The 16,121-nt window shown below is 36.2% G+C and overlaps 2 protein-coding genes across 7 annotated transcripts in view; both read right to left on the bottom strand.

Moving 5' to 3' along the window:
• Positions 1-16,121, bottom strand: part of PDSS2 (decaprenyl diphosphate synthase subunit 2) — a 264,539-nt gene that overhangs the window by 239,344 nt on the left and 9,074 nt on the right. The window lies entirely within an intron of this gene.
• On the bottom strand, positions 2,110-14,007 carry LOC133102633 (RAD52 motif-containing protein 1-like). The gene is made up of 2 exons (XM_061207664.1): positions 13,463-14,007; positions 2,110-2,195 (listed from the first exon to the last, which is right to left on the bottom strand). Exons 1-2 carry the CDS (start codon positions 14,004-14,006, stop codon positions 2,110-2,112), a joined length of 630 nt encoding a protein of 209 aa, XP_061063647.1. The 5' UTR covers position 14,007.

Here is a 16,121-nt window from a genome sequence, read left to right as displayed (position 1 = left end):
ATGTGACCACAGGCCAAGGAAAATGGGCAGTCTCCAGAAGTTGGAAAAGACAAGAAATGGATTTTCCCTAGAGCCTCCAGAAGGAACTCAGCTCTGATGACACCTTGATTTTATCCCCATGAGAGTCATTTCTGACTTCTGACCTCCAAAAAAGTTAGATAATAAACTTGTGTTGTTTTATGCCACTTAATTTGTGGTAATTTGTTACAACAACAGGAAACTCATAGATGGTAAGATCGCCCTTTCTAAACTTTCTGTAATGTTCAAATTACAGAATTCTATTGATGCATTCTAATATACAAATTTAGCTAAAATTTAAGATTCTAGATGAAAACTTACTCTGCTGTAGTGGTTCCCAGCCCTGGCTGCATATCAGTACAGACATACCTCGGAGACATTACAGGTTCGGTTCCAGACCATCAGAATAAAGTGAATATCGCAATAAAGTAAGTCACAGGAATTTTTTGGTTTCCCAGTGCAAATAAAAGTTATGTTTACACTATACTTAGTCTATTAAGTGTGCAGTAGCATTATGTCTAAAACAACAACGTACATACCTTAATTAAATAATACTGTATTGCTAAAAAATGCTAACCATCACCTGAACCTTCAGTGAGTCATAATCTTTTTGCAATAGTAACATCAAAGCTCATTGATCACAGATCACCATAACAAATATAATAATAATGAAAAAGTTTGAAATATTGCGAGAATTACCAAAATGTGACACAGAGATGCAAAGTGAGCAAATGTTACTGGAAAAATGGTGCCAACAGACTTGCAGGGTCGCCACAAACCTTCAGTTTGTTAAAAAAATGGGGTATTTGTAAAGCACAATAAAGCAAAGAACAATAAAACGAGTATGCCTATATCAAATAATCAGCTTTAAGGAAAAAAAAAAAAACAATACCAATGCCATGCTTTCTTCCCAGTCCCAGAGATTCTGATTTAACTTTTGTTAGGCTCAAACATCAGCGCTTTTTAAAAGCCCTAAACACTACTGTGCAGCTAGGGTTGAGAATCACTGCTCTAGTATATCAACTCATGACTGACAAGTTTCCCTAACCCCAAACAGGAATGTATACCACTCTAAAACTGCATTTCTTTCAGGAATTCTGCAAATGAAAACATTCAACGACAGTTTGTCTTAAGACTGGAAGCTGTGACCTAGTTTAACTGACACTGTCAAAGGAAAAGAAAAGAAAAAATAAGGTCACTCTTCTTCCTCAATGTTTTTCATTTTTGTAGTTCAAAGGACTCTTTAGAGATACTGTGCTCCAAGAAAAAGGTTTTATTAGCTGTTACCCTGAGGTCCCATATTTAAATAAGAGTAATTCATAAGAAGAATTGTTCTTCCTTTGCTTTTCTATTGACAATTGACTTAGATTCCTAAAACTATGTAAGATATTTAGTCTTTGAATTTTTATGGTATGTTTTAGAAATAGTATAGACTAGCGAAGTCTGGCAAATTCCACCGATAATGTATTCTTCAAAGTCATATTTTCCCTCTATTTTCCAGGTAGCAAGCTTACTTATTAAAAAACAAGACAAAACACACACACTTTAGTATATTTGTGAGCAAATGTATAGAGTTTTCAAATGTGAGATTCTCAGCTAGAAAAATCACTGACAAAGTCTTATGCATCTCTTGGTCAACTCATAGCAGCAATATCCACATGTGAGAGACATCGTTATCAACCAAGTGTGTCCAAAGGTTGATCTCCATAGCAACTGTAACTCTGCCAAATGCAGCGTATAAGGCATCAGAGTTAACACCACATGCACACAAAGTGTTGGTATTATGTAGTCTGGATTGTTGCTGTAGAAACCTAAAACCAAGTCTCTGACAACCATGGATAAAATGAAAACAACAACAGAAGGGTCCTTGAGTACTCAGCCATATACTACTTTGCTTTCAAGCAGGACAATGCCATTCTAAACACCACACAGTAGTCTTGATATCACTAAAGGAAAATCTTCTATAAAAATAATATTTAATGATGTCATGTATCTGTTTAACATTAGGAACTACTTTGTATTCCCTAAAAGATTGTTCCTCCCACCCAGGGCTCAGATGAATGTTCAAAAGCTCACCCCAACAGAGTACTGTCACCTCCTCCTGGCCTCAGCCAGAGCCAGTTCCGCACCCTGGCAAGCTAGCGAGGTACCAAGTTTTGCTGCCGCCACCATGATAACTACAACAGACACAAACAAGCTTATTTGAAAACAATTTTGCAAAAAAGAATAAAGTAGGAAAAATCACTCTATCTGATGTTAAGTCTTACTATACAGTCATCATAATCAAGACAGTGAGGTACTGGCAAAAGAATAGAAACACAGATCAATGGAACAGATAACCCAGAAATGGATCAATACAAATGCACCAACTGATTTTTGATAAAGGTGTAAAATCAGTTCAATGGAGAAAGGAGAGTCTTTCAAACAAATTATTCTGGAACAACTGGACATCCATAGGCAAAATAATAATAATGAACCTTGACTTAAAACTCATGCTATATACAAAAGCGAGTGCAAAATAAATCATGAATTTAAATGTAAAACACGAAACTACAAAGCTTTTAGAAGAAAACACAGGAGAACATTTTGGGACCCAGGGCTAGGAAAAGAACTCTTAGATATCACATCAAAAACTTGATCCATAAAAGAAAAGAAAATCAATAATTGAACTTCATCAAAATTGAAAACTTTTGCTTTGTGAAAAACCCCATTAACAAGATAAAAAGATGAGCCACAGACTGGAAGAAAATATCTGCAAATCACGTATCCAAAGGACTCGTATCCATAGTGTATTAAGAACTCTCTGAACTCAACAGTAAGAACAGAATCTATTTGAATATGGGCAAAAAGATCTGAACAGACACTTCACCAAAAAGTTAGGATACTAAGATGGCAAGTTAGCACATGAAAAAATGCTCAAAATCATCAGTCATTAAGGAAATGCAAATTAAAATGAAGATGAGACATTACTACACACCTATTAGAATAGCTAAAATAAAAAATACTGACAATACCAAATGCTGGCAAGGATGTGGAGGACCTGGATTTCTCATACTTATATACAGATTTACCACACAATCTAACAATCACACTCCTGAGCATTTATCTTCGAGAAATGAAAACTTATGTTCACATAAAAACCTGTATGTGTTCACTGCAGCTTTATTTGTAATAGACAAAACTGGGGAGGGAAAAAACCCAATGGTCTTATGGTAAATGGATAAATAAACTATGGCACATTGATAAAATGGAATACTAATCAGCAATAAAAGGGAATAAACTATTGACACACACAACAACTTAGGTGGATCACGAGAACACTATGCTGAGTGAAAACAGCCAATCTCAAAAAGTTACATACTATATGATTCCATTTCAAAATTACAAACATATAGAAATGGAGATCAGATCAATGAATGCCCAGGGTGAGGAAAGAGGTGAGGTTGAGAATATAAAAGGGTACCACTAGGAAGTTTCTTCATGGTGATGGAACAGATGTATAACTTGACTGTGATGGTTACACAAATCTGTACATGTGATCAGTTTACAGAACACACACACAGGCACACACACAACTGAATGCATGTAAAAATTGGTAAAATCCAAATAACATCTGTAGTTAACAGTATTGTACCAATGTCAATTTCCTGGTTTTAATAATGTTCTATAAATATGCAAGATGTTACCCTTGTGGAAAGCTGGATAACGGCGACAAGGGACATCTCTATACTATTTTTGAACTTCCTGTGACTCTATTACTTCAAAACAAAAAAGTAAAAAAAACCAAAACTTATATTCACCAAAAAGCCATGATAAAATTTAAAACTGGGGAAAAAAAAATACAACATTTGAGGAAAAGTAAAACCCTTAATATACAAAGAGCTCTTATTTGTCACTAAGGAGATTAAATGCAATTAATAATGAGCAAAAGATACAGACAACTCACAAAAGAAGAAATAAAATTGGCAAATAAACATAATAAAAAAGACTCAATCTCACTAGTATTAAAATGTTTTCAACATAAAACAAGATATTTTTAGCACCTATCAAATTGGCAAAATTTTTCAATATCCAAGATTGGCAAGAACAAGGAAAACAGGCACTCCTATATAATACTATGGATAGAAACTAAAATATGAAAATATTTTCAAAAACGATACATATACCCTGATTCCCTAAAATTCAAATCTAGGAATTATCCCAAGGAAATAAACAAGCATGCAATGACATATACGTAAATTTCTTCATCATAGTACTATCTACAACAGTAAAAAATTTAGGGGAAAAAAATGTCCAACAAAAGAGGATAATGAATTATACTATGGTATATCCATAGAATGGAATATCATGTAGTTATTTTAAATTATGTTTATTTAATATTAAAAGCAATTCTCTATATACTGCTATGAGAGAAAGGCAAGAAACAAAAATACACACATGGGAAAAACTCATTTTTACAGTCTTGCAGCTATATACCAAAATATTAACAGTAGTTATCTCTGAGTGGTAAGATTACGGGAACTTTTTGAATAAATCTCTGTATTGTCTCATTTTACATAAAAATGAAGATTTTTAAATCAAATAACACATACTAAAGAAGGCTCTTTCGACTAGAGATTTTTATATAATGCTAAAACCCTACTTGATATTTTAGTTTCACAGAAAAAAAGAAACCACCCTGCCTAGTACAGCAACATTTGCTTTTTCTTTATGATTCCTACAGGTTCCTGAAAAGATGCCCTTCATTTCTAGTCTAAAAACAAACAAAACTTGATAAGATTTGCTTTTAAAAAGTCCATGCAACCCAAGGAATGTTTATGCCCATTCCCCATGAAGTTGATAATCTCTACATCTCTACTTATATCTAATTGTAAATGGCAACGAGTACAGATTTAGATATTTTTAAATAGTTTATTAAAACATACTGATAAGTGTACCCTATAATAAATACAGTAAAAGAAAGATAGACAGGAAAAAGGGAAAAGTGACTACAAAGACAAGAATGATAATGACATCTTCTTTAACATGATCTTGAGAAACAGAAGCACCTTAGCTCTAAGGATAAGGAAGAAGGAAAGTTTTTCCTCTTTAGTTTGGTAATTTGTATCAAGCTCAGAATCTCTGAAAGCTTATTTGATGCTCTATAGTTAACAAGGCTTATTATGTGTTGAAGGCTAAGGTTTCTCTAGTAGAGACACATGGCTCCTTTGAGCGTGTTCTTTCCCTCAGTTAAACTGCTTCAAGTGTCTAAGCTTAAAAATGTAATATTGCTGCTTTGATAGTGAATATCTCAGATGGCATCACTTTCTCTATTCCCTTCCAGCATTTAAAAAAACTTTTTTGTTTTTGTTTTATAGGCCTGAATTAACGGGACTTACAATATGCCGAAATCATCAAGAGGTTTTCCCTGGCTCATTAAGTTAAAATTCTCCCACATAGTTAACTGCTGATTTTCACTCAAAATTACCATGATACTAACTCTGCTCTTCCTGACTTCCACACTTTAAACTTTGTATGTTTACATCTAGTTTCCTCAAGAACGCCCTCAGTTCTCTGAGAATAGGAAGCCCTTTTACCTCAACACACCCCTCACTGTTTTAATACATAGTAGATGGTCAATAAATATTGGTTGGCAACACAGCCATGCCTTTCAATTCCCCTCCTTAATTGATACTATTTTTTTCCCCCCAAGCCTTAGCTATTATTCCTCCTCCATTCCCTCTGCCTTACTTATAGGGACAGAACCACAAAGCAGAAGCTGAAGACAGGGACTTGGAAGGGCATTGTTTTCTCTTTGTCTCCCTGCAGAAACTTGTTTAAACATTTTAAAAGAGAATAAAACTAAATTTATACCTTTGGCACATGTCTTTGAAAGTAAAACAACCATCATTTAACAAATAAGCTACCTTTATTGGAGAACAGTCTAAGGGAAAAGCTGAGGGAATAACCCTTGTGCAGTAATGGATTTTAGAGGATTGCTTTCCTCTAAAAGCATATGAACTCCATCAGTCTTGGTCCCCAGTGCTCCGAAACTCTGCACTCATGACTTGTGGGAGCCTTCATGAATTCAAATATATTTTTACCAATCATGTGACTTCTATCTATCCAAGAGAATTTTTCAGTGCCAGTAAAGTTTATGATTAGGGGTCCATTCTTTTAAGAATATTTATACTGCCTAAATAACTCCAGATGTTTTGCTTTGGTTTTTGGTTAAGGGGTGGAGGCAGGAGGGCAGGAATCAAAATGAAGACCCTCCCAATTAGAAATGTTTGCCATTCCATCCTAAATGAGCTCTTTCTTATATTTCTGCTTGGAAGTCCCAGAATTTAAACTTATGACACTCATGTGTAATGCCAAAATATGAGGATTTAGATAGGATTGTTACTTTAAAAAAATGGTTTGTGGATAGCTTACATCTAAATTATTTTTACAAATCACAATCATATGAAGCAGAGATTGCTTCCTGCATTTGCAATTAATTTGCCAACAGTTTGAAGCACTCTTTAGAGTCAGCTGTTTTTGATAGAGGAGCAAATTATGGAATGACAAACTCCACATTTTTTGAGAATTTGTGCACCTGCTGATTAGAATTTGTTCTCAAAGTCTGTCTAAACCTACAACGTCTTAAAGCTAATATATTTCATACTATATATTAAATATAGTCAAAACTGTCTGAAACATTCTGAACATCACGAGACTCATAAGGAATTTAATGTTGCTCTTTCTGTCTTCAAGAAGGTGTATGCCAATCCCATGGGAGATTTCAAAATAAAAGGATGCAACAGCATCTCGTGGTAATCCATTCCTAAAAAATGTTATATCTGGGAAAAAGTTTCCCTACCTAACTGTAATCAATTCTGCTAAAATTTAAGTGCATTTTTCTCCCTTCTCTGTCTTCAGGAAGAGTTGATCACTATCTTCAACTATGATATTCTAGGCTATGAAGAATAATATGTAAGATAAACACCATGATCTAATTAAAGTAATGAGTAAGGCAAAGGTCAGGAAAAGGCCTCTGGTTAGGAAAGGTTTTGCTTTATTCAATTCAATTCTGTGAGTACTTATTGAAGGCTTTCTATGTGTCAAGTATATGCCAGGCAATATGAATATACAGACAAAATCATCTCTTTCGAAAAGTTCAGTCTTAGAAATACTTATACCTAAATCAGAGGTCCAAAATAAAGGATCCACAGAAGCCAATTAATCCATGAAATGGCCAGCTGTAACTGAAGCATCTCAAATGGTGAACTGGAGAACACAGGCCCAATCTTTTTTTTTTTCCAGCTTTATTGAGGAATAATTGACAAATGTAACTGTATACATTTAAAGCGTACAACACATGCCCAGTCTAACGCAGCCACCACTTGACATGAGCAGATTAAGACCATGGAGAATGCAAGCTCAATAGCGTCACAGCTTCCAGTTTTTTGAAGAGAATGAAAGTTAGAGGAATGAGCAAAATATTTAACCTGGAGAAAGTCAGGGAATGCTTAGCAAAAGAGCTAACACTTGAGTCCTAAAGGTGAAGCAATGCTTACCAGGTATGAATATAGATGATTTATCTCCTATGGCCACAGCTTAGGGTGGAAAGGGGGGAGTGGCAGAAGTGACTAGAGAAGAAGGAAGGGATGTTTTGCCATGCACAGGCCAAACTGTATCCTACAGAACATGGGAAGCTACTAAAGAGTCTGTGACTCCGCATCGTAGAAGGGTACAATTTATCAATCTGTAGTAAGCTTTACCAAAATGCTATCCAGTGAGAGGTCAAGATTTGATAGGCATGTAAAGAACCAGGCACCTTGCTCATAATCCATAAAGCTAGAGTGGGCATCACCATACCTAAATACTTGTCTTAGGCCTCCAACTACTGTGATGTCTAAGTGCCCATATGGTTCCAGTAGCTGCAATGACTGCTTAAACAGCAGCCAATTTACCCATGGAAAAGAGTATACCAAACCCAAAAAGAAAGTTTTGTGAGATCTACCATCCCCAGATGTTTCCCCTTTACTCTTGGCAAGGGTTTAAAAAAAAAAAAAAAAAAAGATAATACCTTAGTCATTGCTAAAATGACCTAAAGTTAGCAAAACATCTTGACATATATTATCCTCTCCCATCTAAGAGATCCTCGGCTCCCTATTTTCTACTTTGGGTTTATAAAACACCCACAGCAGCCAACTGTATTCATATTTTGAACTCCTTTCTTTATACTAAACCACTTTGAATTCAAGAGTACTAAAATCTAATTCAGGGCCACAGGTTAACCAGCACCCCTTTCTTCATCCTCCTAACCCATTAGTCATCGTCCTAACGCATTGGTCAATCCTATTTTACCTGCAATTCAGTAATGAAAATACAATCAACTCTAACCCAAAATTAATCTGCATTTTCCTTCAGAAAGGATGTTTGTTTTTGCCAGGGACGTTTCCTATTCTCCACTTAGAAACAGGGAAAGAAAACTATGTTGTCCTCTAGGCCTTTCATTCAAGCCTCACAACAGGATAGGTATTATTATTCCACAAGATAGCTATTATTATTCTCATTTTCAATGATGAGAAAACTGAAGCTCTGAGTACTCAACTTGTCCAACAGCAGCTGGTAAATGACATAAGCCAGGTTTGAACAGGTCAATCTGCTTCCAATACTATGTTCTTTCCACTATACTACACAGCTTCAACTGCTGTTTCTAATAATAACAGTCATAATACTCCACTTCCACCTTATATTTGTACAGTGTGGTATACCTTTCAAATCATTTTCATCTGTAGTATTTCTCTGGGTTCCTAAAACTATCCTTCAAGCAAACTTAGGCAAAGGAAAACAACAACAACAAAAATAACCTAAGATCACAGAGAAAGGATTATTGGGCACAAACAATAGCTAATAACAGCAGCTATGTTTATTGAGCACTTGAGCTAAACATTTTACAGTGTTGTCTCGTGTAATTCTCATTACAATCCTGTGAAACAAGAATAATAACAATCTCATCTCTTTTACAGATGAGGTAACAAGGCTCAAAAAATTCTGCAGTTCACACAGCTAGGAAACAGCAGTGTTGGAATTCAAGTTCGGGTACTGGTTAGCTCACAAGCCCATGTTCTTCTCTACAACCTCAGCCAGTACTGCCTCCCTCCCTCGCGGTGCTCCTCACAGAATATTATGCTTTCACTGTAATTAAGTTAAACTAAAATTGGTTGGAATTCCAAGTTAAAATCTGTATGCATTCCCCAACCCACTATTAAATAAAAGTGGTAGAAGCAGCAAACAGGTGGCAGGATAATATCGACCCGGAATTTAAAAGAAATTCTTCACTGGAAAACCGGCATGTAGATAATCAGAAACTCAATATAATTTGGAGGGAAATCAAACCGTCAAGCTCCCAGGACTGCCCTCTTATGGGGCAAGAAACATTACCCTGACCGTTTAACAAATGAACATATTATTCTAACATACATTCAATATCAAGAAATTATTTTTTTTTAACATATCCTATGCAATAGTAAAAGTTATCAAGGATGGAAAAGATCCATTCCAGTTTTTTTTCTAAGTTGCCCAGGTACATCCATAAGTATTTTTAAAGTTAGGTAAAATACTGGGGCCAGGACCACTAACCTCTAGATGTTCATTTCTGGGGCTCCTTTCTATGTACTCATAAAATTATACCAGGCACACTTTATTGTCATATAGTCATACTTGTTTTTAATCATGGGTACTATGGAATAAAAAGTACATGAAAAAATAAATAATATTTAAAAATAACAGAACTACATAAAAATGCTTTTAATAAAAGCTTTGTTAGTATTAGTCCTGTGAAACTGACACTCCTTTAAATACACAGTAACATAAAAGAAATAGCCTAAAGTTAGAAAGAAATGTTGATGAAGATTTGTGAAACCATTTTTATTGAGGATAAAATAAAGTTCATTTATTTGGTGATATTTAACCATTTAAGATATAGAAAGCACCTGTCACAAAGCCCTGTAATTCACCAGGGATCGAATCCATGTTTTTTAGGACAATAAACTGGAACAGTGAAAAACTAAGAGAGTATTAAAATTTCAACTAAGACATTGGCAGTGAAACAAGAAAAGTGAAATTATGCATACTGAAAATTAAGAGAAAAAGCTGTAAGAGAAGTTTGGAGATACAATATGATATTGTTGGGAAATAGATTTTTTTCTTGAGAAACAAAAATTTGTACAAACACAAAGTAGACACTGGCAGTAAGGTGGGAAGAAAAATGAATAAGTGACTAAAACCATTATGTATGCACAAACTTGGAAACCTCAGGGAAAATGCAGCAACTCTTGACTCTCAGTACCTCTCATTCACTTCCAACACTATCTAATAAATAAATAGCACAACTCCAATGATCAGAGTATCCCTGGAGAATAATAAACCATGCAGGTATTATTATTTTAAAATATTAACATCACCAATTTGGAATAATACAACTAGAAACTTCCAGAACATTTTTGAAGATACTCTTCCATTTTACCTTCAATTTTTCAAATTTGGCTTTTTAAAAAAACAAGTTGAATCTTTATTCAAATACTCCTTTCTTAATAAGAACACATCTTAATAGTCTAGTGGTTACACATGGGCTTTATTTTCCTTTAAAAGAATTTCACTGACCTACTCTACCCTTCTTCCACCTGGTAATTTGTACTCCAGCACAGAGGAGAAAGCCAAGATATAACTGACAACCTAGGACATAGTACATTGACTCTTGAGCAACACAGGTTTGAACTGCACTTATATGCAGTTCCACTTATATGCAGATCTTTTTTTCAATAGTAAATACTTCAGTAATACATAATAGTTGGTTGGTTGAATCAGCAGATGCAGAACCACAGATACGAAAGAATCACATACTATATACAGAAAGAGACTATAAATTATCTGTGGTTTTTCAACTGTGGGGAGGGTGGGCACTCCTAACCCCTACATTGTTCAAGGATCAACTGCTTTTCAAGAAGTCATCTTCCTTTCTATGGAGTCCACTTATTAACAGTGTTTTAAGTTCAGAGAAGAAAGAGGAATTCTATTCTACATAGGCACATAAGAAATATTTAAACTATAAACCACCACCTATCCCAAACAAACCAGAGGAATCTCATTAATGTCCCACACAGACTGTCTTAGGAAGGGAGGAGTATTTCCCCATCCCAAGCCCCCTACAAGCAAAGAGACACCAATGCACAGAGAGATCATATCTCAAGTGATTCGCAGGCATTTAGAAGGTGGCGTATTGAAGAAGACCAACATGCCTTCTGTTCCAGCAGGGCCTTTATTTATGGAGGAGTTGTGAATGTGACAAGTGCAAGAACCATATCTATTTTATTCATCCACTAGCTCGCACACTACCCTGCATAGGCATTCAAGAAATATGTCTGAGTAAAATGCCATTCAAGGATAGCAAGAGAGAAAAAGAATACAGCTGATGTAAACTCTTTATTTCCTTAAACTAGAGACAGATATATTGAGAATTATTTACATTTAGTATAAGAATCTTAATGTATAAGGAGGCAACCCTGCCAATGCAGAGACTGAATACTATGGAAGGTCATTAAGAATCAAGTGCTGATCAGTCCACATGCAGAACCAAGACAATGAAAGTGATGGTCTGGACAAGACTAGAAGTGAGACAATTCCCACCTGGTGGGACTTTCTTAGTTCACTGCATTACAAAGTTGGAAGGTAGATATTAGAGCTACAAAATATAAGTTTATTATATATGTGATCATGCTTATTTTATATGTGAATAATATATATGTATTTTATATGTTTGTTTTACATGTAACCATATTCTGGAGTATGGATTATCACTCTCAATGTAGCCTTTTGTTTTTTTTTTTTACTTTGGAACTCAGTGCTTTATATTTACAGAAGAAAAATAATAAAGGAAAAGTCTGAAGCTAAAAAAAAAAAAAAAATGCCCTGTAATTATTAAACACTATAAAGAATATGCTCATGCAAATTACCAATGCTTGAAAAATTCAAAACACTACTGCTAAGTTTTTAGAATATGATATAATATTCACTAGAAGTATCTCTAGCCTCACAACTGTGGAAACAAAACCAATTCAGTTTGCTAAAAAAAAAATCTCTGGAGCAAATGAAATAAACTTCCAAGGAGATTCCAAGAGAATGGTAATTTTTAAAGCTATTTTAAAATATTTGTTAAAATGAAGTTTCAGTGCACAAAAATAGAAAAAAATGAAAGGCTTTGAGAAGACTTTGGTGAGTCACAGGAAGAAAAGCAAATCCAGCTGCACTCCATAAACTAAAGATTTGTATCTAGAACTTTGGATAAGTATTAAATCAGAAACAACTATCTGAATGGTTAACATCTAGTACCCATTTTTAAAACCTACTCTAGGGTAGCTATTCTTGGGAAAACATTCATTAAACTCTTAAAACCACAAACACAGATAAATAAATGTTGGTAACTAAAGAACCTCCAAGGTGTGTAAAACACGTACACACACACACAAGAAGATTCTGAATCCTATAGAAGAATAAAGAAGGAACAATTATAGAATACAACATTGATGAAAAGCATTTGGCAATACAGCAGTAATGAGCAATATGAGAAGAGAGATGTGGATGCCTGAATTCTAATTCATTAGAATCTAACCACAAAGAATTAAGGATTATAGCACTTAAGAACCTACAACCAACTTATCTTTATTAACTGGGCCCAGAATTAAGAACACAGACTAGTCAGTATTCCTCAACCTTGAGTAACATTTGGAATATTTTGTGTGTGTGTGTGTGTGTGTGTTTACAGTTCAAGAAATCCACAAGAGAATCCTTTATTCTGTAGACAATGAATGGTCCATTCGAAAAGAAAAAAACCTTCTAAAATGTTGTTTTTCCATTTATTGTTCAGAACATCATTTTTATACCTCTGCATTTCTTACTATTCAAAGCCAAGTCACGTGAGTTATAGGGAAGCAGCTGATTGATTTAAAGTTGGGTCATGTGATTTAAAAACCAGTGGCAGTTGATTGATTTAAATCCTGGTCATATGACATGAGGAGGGGGTGCTAAAAACTGCTTTTTCATCTCTGGCTCAGAATATCATATTTACCTTGGTTTTTCTTATGATTTAGAAAACTTGAGCTGTCTCTCCTTGGAATCATCAGGAGAAAAATACAGTATTTCAGGTTCATTCTTGAAACCAACTTCTCATGGTTAAGGTGTATTGGCTAAAAGATCTTCCTTCTTCAAGAGATTCCAAACCTCTGTAAGACACTTCACTGTTGGTCTCCATGTAGGAGTTTATTTTGCATGAATCCCTCCTACATGAGTAGATAGCAGAGGTTTATTTTTGTTCCCGTGTGTGTAGTTGTGGCAGAGGATGTAGGTATGGTGATTTGAAGCCCTCAAAGAAATATTCTCAGAACTCTCAAGACTTCTCTTGATTGGAACCGAAAGAGACCTAAAACCACAATCAGCAGTTTCCGGAATGCGTCTGTCATAGCCTTCTGAATAGCAAGCTTCTGGGCTACCTTCCTTTTCATAAGGAATGATAATGACCCTTCCTCCAACTTATCCAAAGGTTCCTCAGCCATGCCAACTCCAGGACTCCTGCACTCGTGGGAGGGCAACACCACCTCTAAAGCACAGAAGAACTTCAGGCTTTGCTTCTGAAGTGGTGTCACAATATCTTCATTTTCCCTTTCTTCAAGGTTAGAAAGATCCTGAAGCTTCACTGGAGATGTCTGAAAAAGCTGCTTCTGGTCACATGCCTTTTGGGCTCTGTGGGCATCCCTTGCTGAATAAACCTTGATGATGTCATAGAACACAGGACCGGCCACTGCTGCGTTTGGGAAGACTCGGACCGAATACAGAAGGCCAAACTGGGAGAAGACTGTGAACAGAGAATGTTGCAAGGCCTCGGCCGTGGGTCCAGAGCTCAGCTCCCACACCAGCAAGGTTTTGTCACCCACGATGGGAACCACAAAAGGTACCAACGCCACCATCCTACCGTTACCGCGCGTGCGCGGCTCGGGGCGCAAGCGCACCGCGTCTCTGGAATATTTTTACAGGGTAAAAATTCAGTCATCCAGTATTGCCTTAAATGATTTTTATTAAAATGTTATTTAAATATGTATTAATATAAAAATTATAAACACTGTATGGTTATGGTTCTTAAACAACTAAAATAGATAAAATTACAAATTGAATACAAAACTTATTCAAAGTGGCATTAATTTACTATGACAGGTGATGGTACTTGACTTAAACTAAATTGCAATTCCCTGTATGAAAATGGTTCTGACCGTCTGGGGCGGTTCTTTGGAATAAGGGAATCCGATGGTAAAGATGCTATTCTCTCACCACTATTCTCTATTCAAACTATATGAAACTTTTATTCATTTAACACACTGCTTTTACCAGGTCTCCTGACTGGGCCCACAAGATTCTCTCTTAACTCTTGATACAAGAAAAAGATTGGTGAGGAGCATACCACAATCATTACTAATCACTTTAGTGGCTTCTAGAAAGGGCTAAAGATTTGGGTGGGAGGGACTACAAATGAAATGGACTCCCTGAACCCAAAAAGCAATGGGAGGAGCCCAGGGGAGGCTGGGTCTAGGTGGTAGCAGTTAACTGCCAGAAGCAAAGTGGGCATGGTGACTCTCACAGGCAGCAAGGTGGATATTGGGAATATTAGGTAATCTCAGGCTTCGTTGTGATGGGCAGAAATCCCTGTCTATATTTAATTGGTCAGATTCAAGAATTCAAATCAATAGCCATCCCACTAAGATGTTTTGATTTAAATAACCAAAAACAAACAACTCCAGGTCTAGTGAACAGAGACCTCTCTGAGACGCTACAGTGGCGAGTCTTGGCCTCTCACCCAAATCTAAGACCCACAGTTCTTGAATGAAGAGGAGGCCAAATCCCTTCTGGAAGATTTTTTTCCCGAATGCATCTCTGGCCATTACCCAGGTAATGATGAGTTGGCAAAAGGAAAATACCCAATCCTCTTGAGGATTATTACCTACTAGCTCTGAGCTAACGTTAATTAGTAGGAATTAAGAATACCACTGGTCCCATTACTAAGGCATAACTTTTCTGGGTAGAGTTCTGGGCACTTCTCTAGAGTGCCCAGCTGTTCAACAAGTTCTTTCCACGTTGTCCAGTCAGAACTTGCACGTCTCCCAGCTCTGGGAGAACTCTGACAGTTGTACAGCTTATAGTGCCCAAGCATCCTATGTGTGTGCTGCTTAGTTTTCAATAACAGACTCAAGCGGGCACCTTAGATTTCTGGAGCCTTTCTGTGCATGCTCTCTCCTCTTCTGCATTCTGTCCCACAATTTCCAGCTGCCTCAGCCTCCCCCAAATCTGATCCGTCTCTTCAACTCAGCAGTGCCAGCACCCTCTGCTCGAGTTCCCCCTCTCTGTGCTATTTGGAAAGTACCTCTCAGCAGAAAGTCAGAGTGATCAGAGCTCTCACCTCATTTGTTTTCTCACTCACAGGGATCACAATCCTGTGCTCCCTGTACTCTAAGCAGAATATAGTTGTTTCATGTATATTTTATGCAGTTTTCTATTTGTTTACAGCATGTTATTCTAGCTTAGCAGAAGCAGACATTTCCAATCCATCCTTTTTGCCTTGTCTATCCCTTGTTCAGCATACACCAAACTACTACTTCCCTACACTTTGCTAGGCAACTCCTTGTGGCTTATTTTTCCCTGCCTTGGTCATTTCCTTCCCATCCAACATGACCCAACTCTTATGTCACCTCAACTTTGGAAGTCTTCAATTTTCTCTAGAGAGATTTCTTCCTCTTTCTCTGCCTCTACAGTATATTGTTCACACATACTACAGCATTTATTTCAATATCCTCTATTTGCATGTCTCCCCACGAAAATGACTTTCTAATAATAATGGTAACTGCTAACATGTGACTACTTTCTATGTTCCAGGTACTCTTCTAAGTACTTTACCTATATTTGCCCATTTACTCTTCATAAAACCCTAAGATATAGGTACTATTATTATCCTCATTTTACAAATGAGGAAACTAAGGCACAGAGAGGTGAAGTAAATTGCCTGAGATCCCATACCTTGGCAGTGGTAGAGTCAG

This window comes from Eubalaena glacialis, chromosome 12, assembly GCF_028564815.1.
Source record: "Eubalaena glacialis isolate mEubGla1 chromosome 12, mEubGla1.1.hap2.+ XY, whole genome shotgun sequence".
Classification (NCBI taxonomy): domain Eukaryota; kingdom Metazoa; phylum Chordata; class Mammalia; order Artiodactyla; family Balaenidae; genus Eubalaena; species Eubalaena glacialis.
The sequence above is the reverse complement of the archived record's forward strand: the minus strand, read 5'-3'. Positions and strand labels throughout refer to the sequence as shown.

Bases quoted from the DNA above. Each gene is read 5' to 3' on its own strand.
- LOC133102633 (XM_061207664.1), bottom strand. From the start codon at position 14,006: ATGGTGGCGTTGGTACCTTTTGTGGTTCCCATCGTGGGTGACAAAACC. The intron at 2,196-13,462 runs GTCTCTTTCGGT...TGTCTGTTGTAG, and splicing joins ACTGCTGATTGTGGTTTTAG to TTATCATGGTGGCGGCAGCA.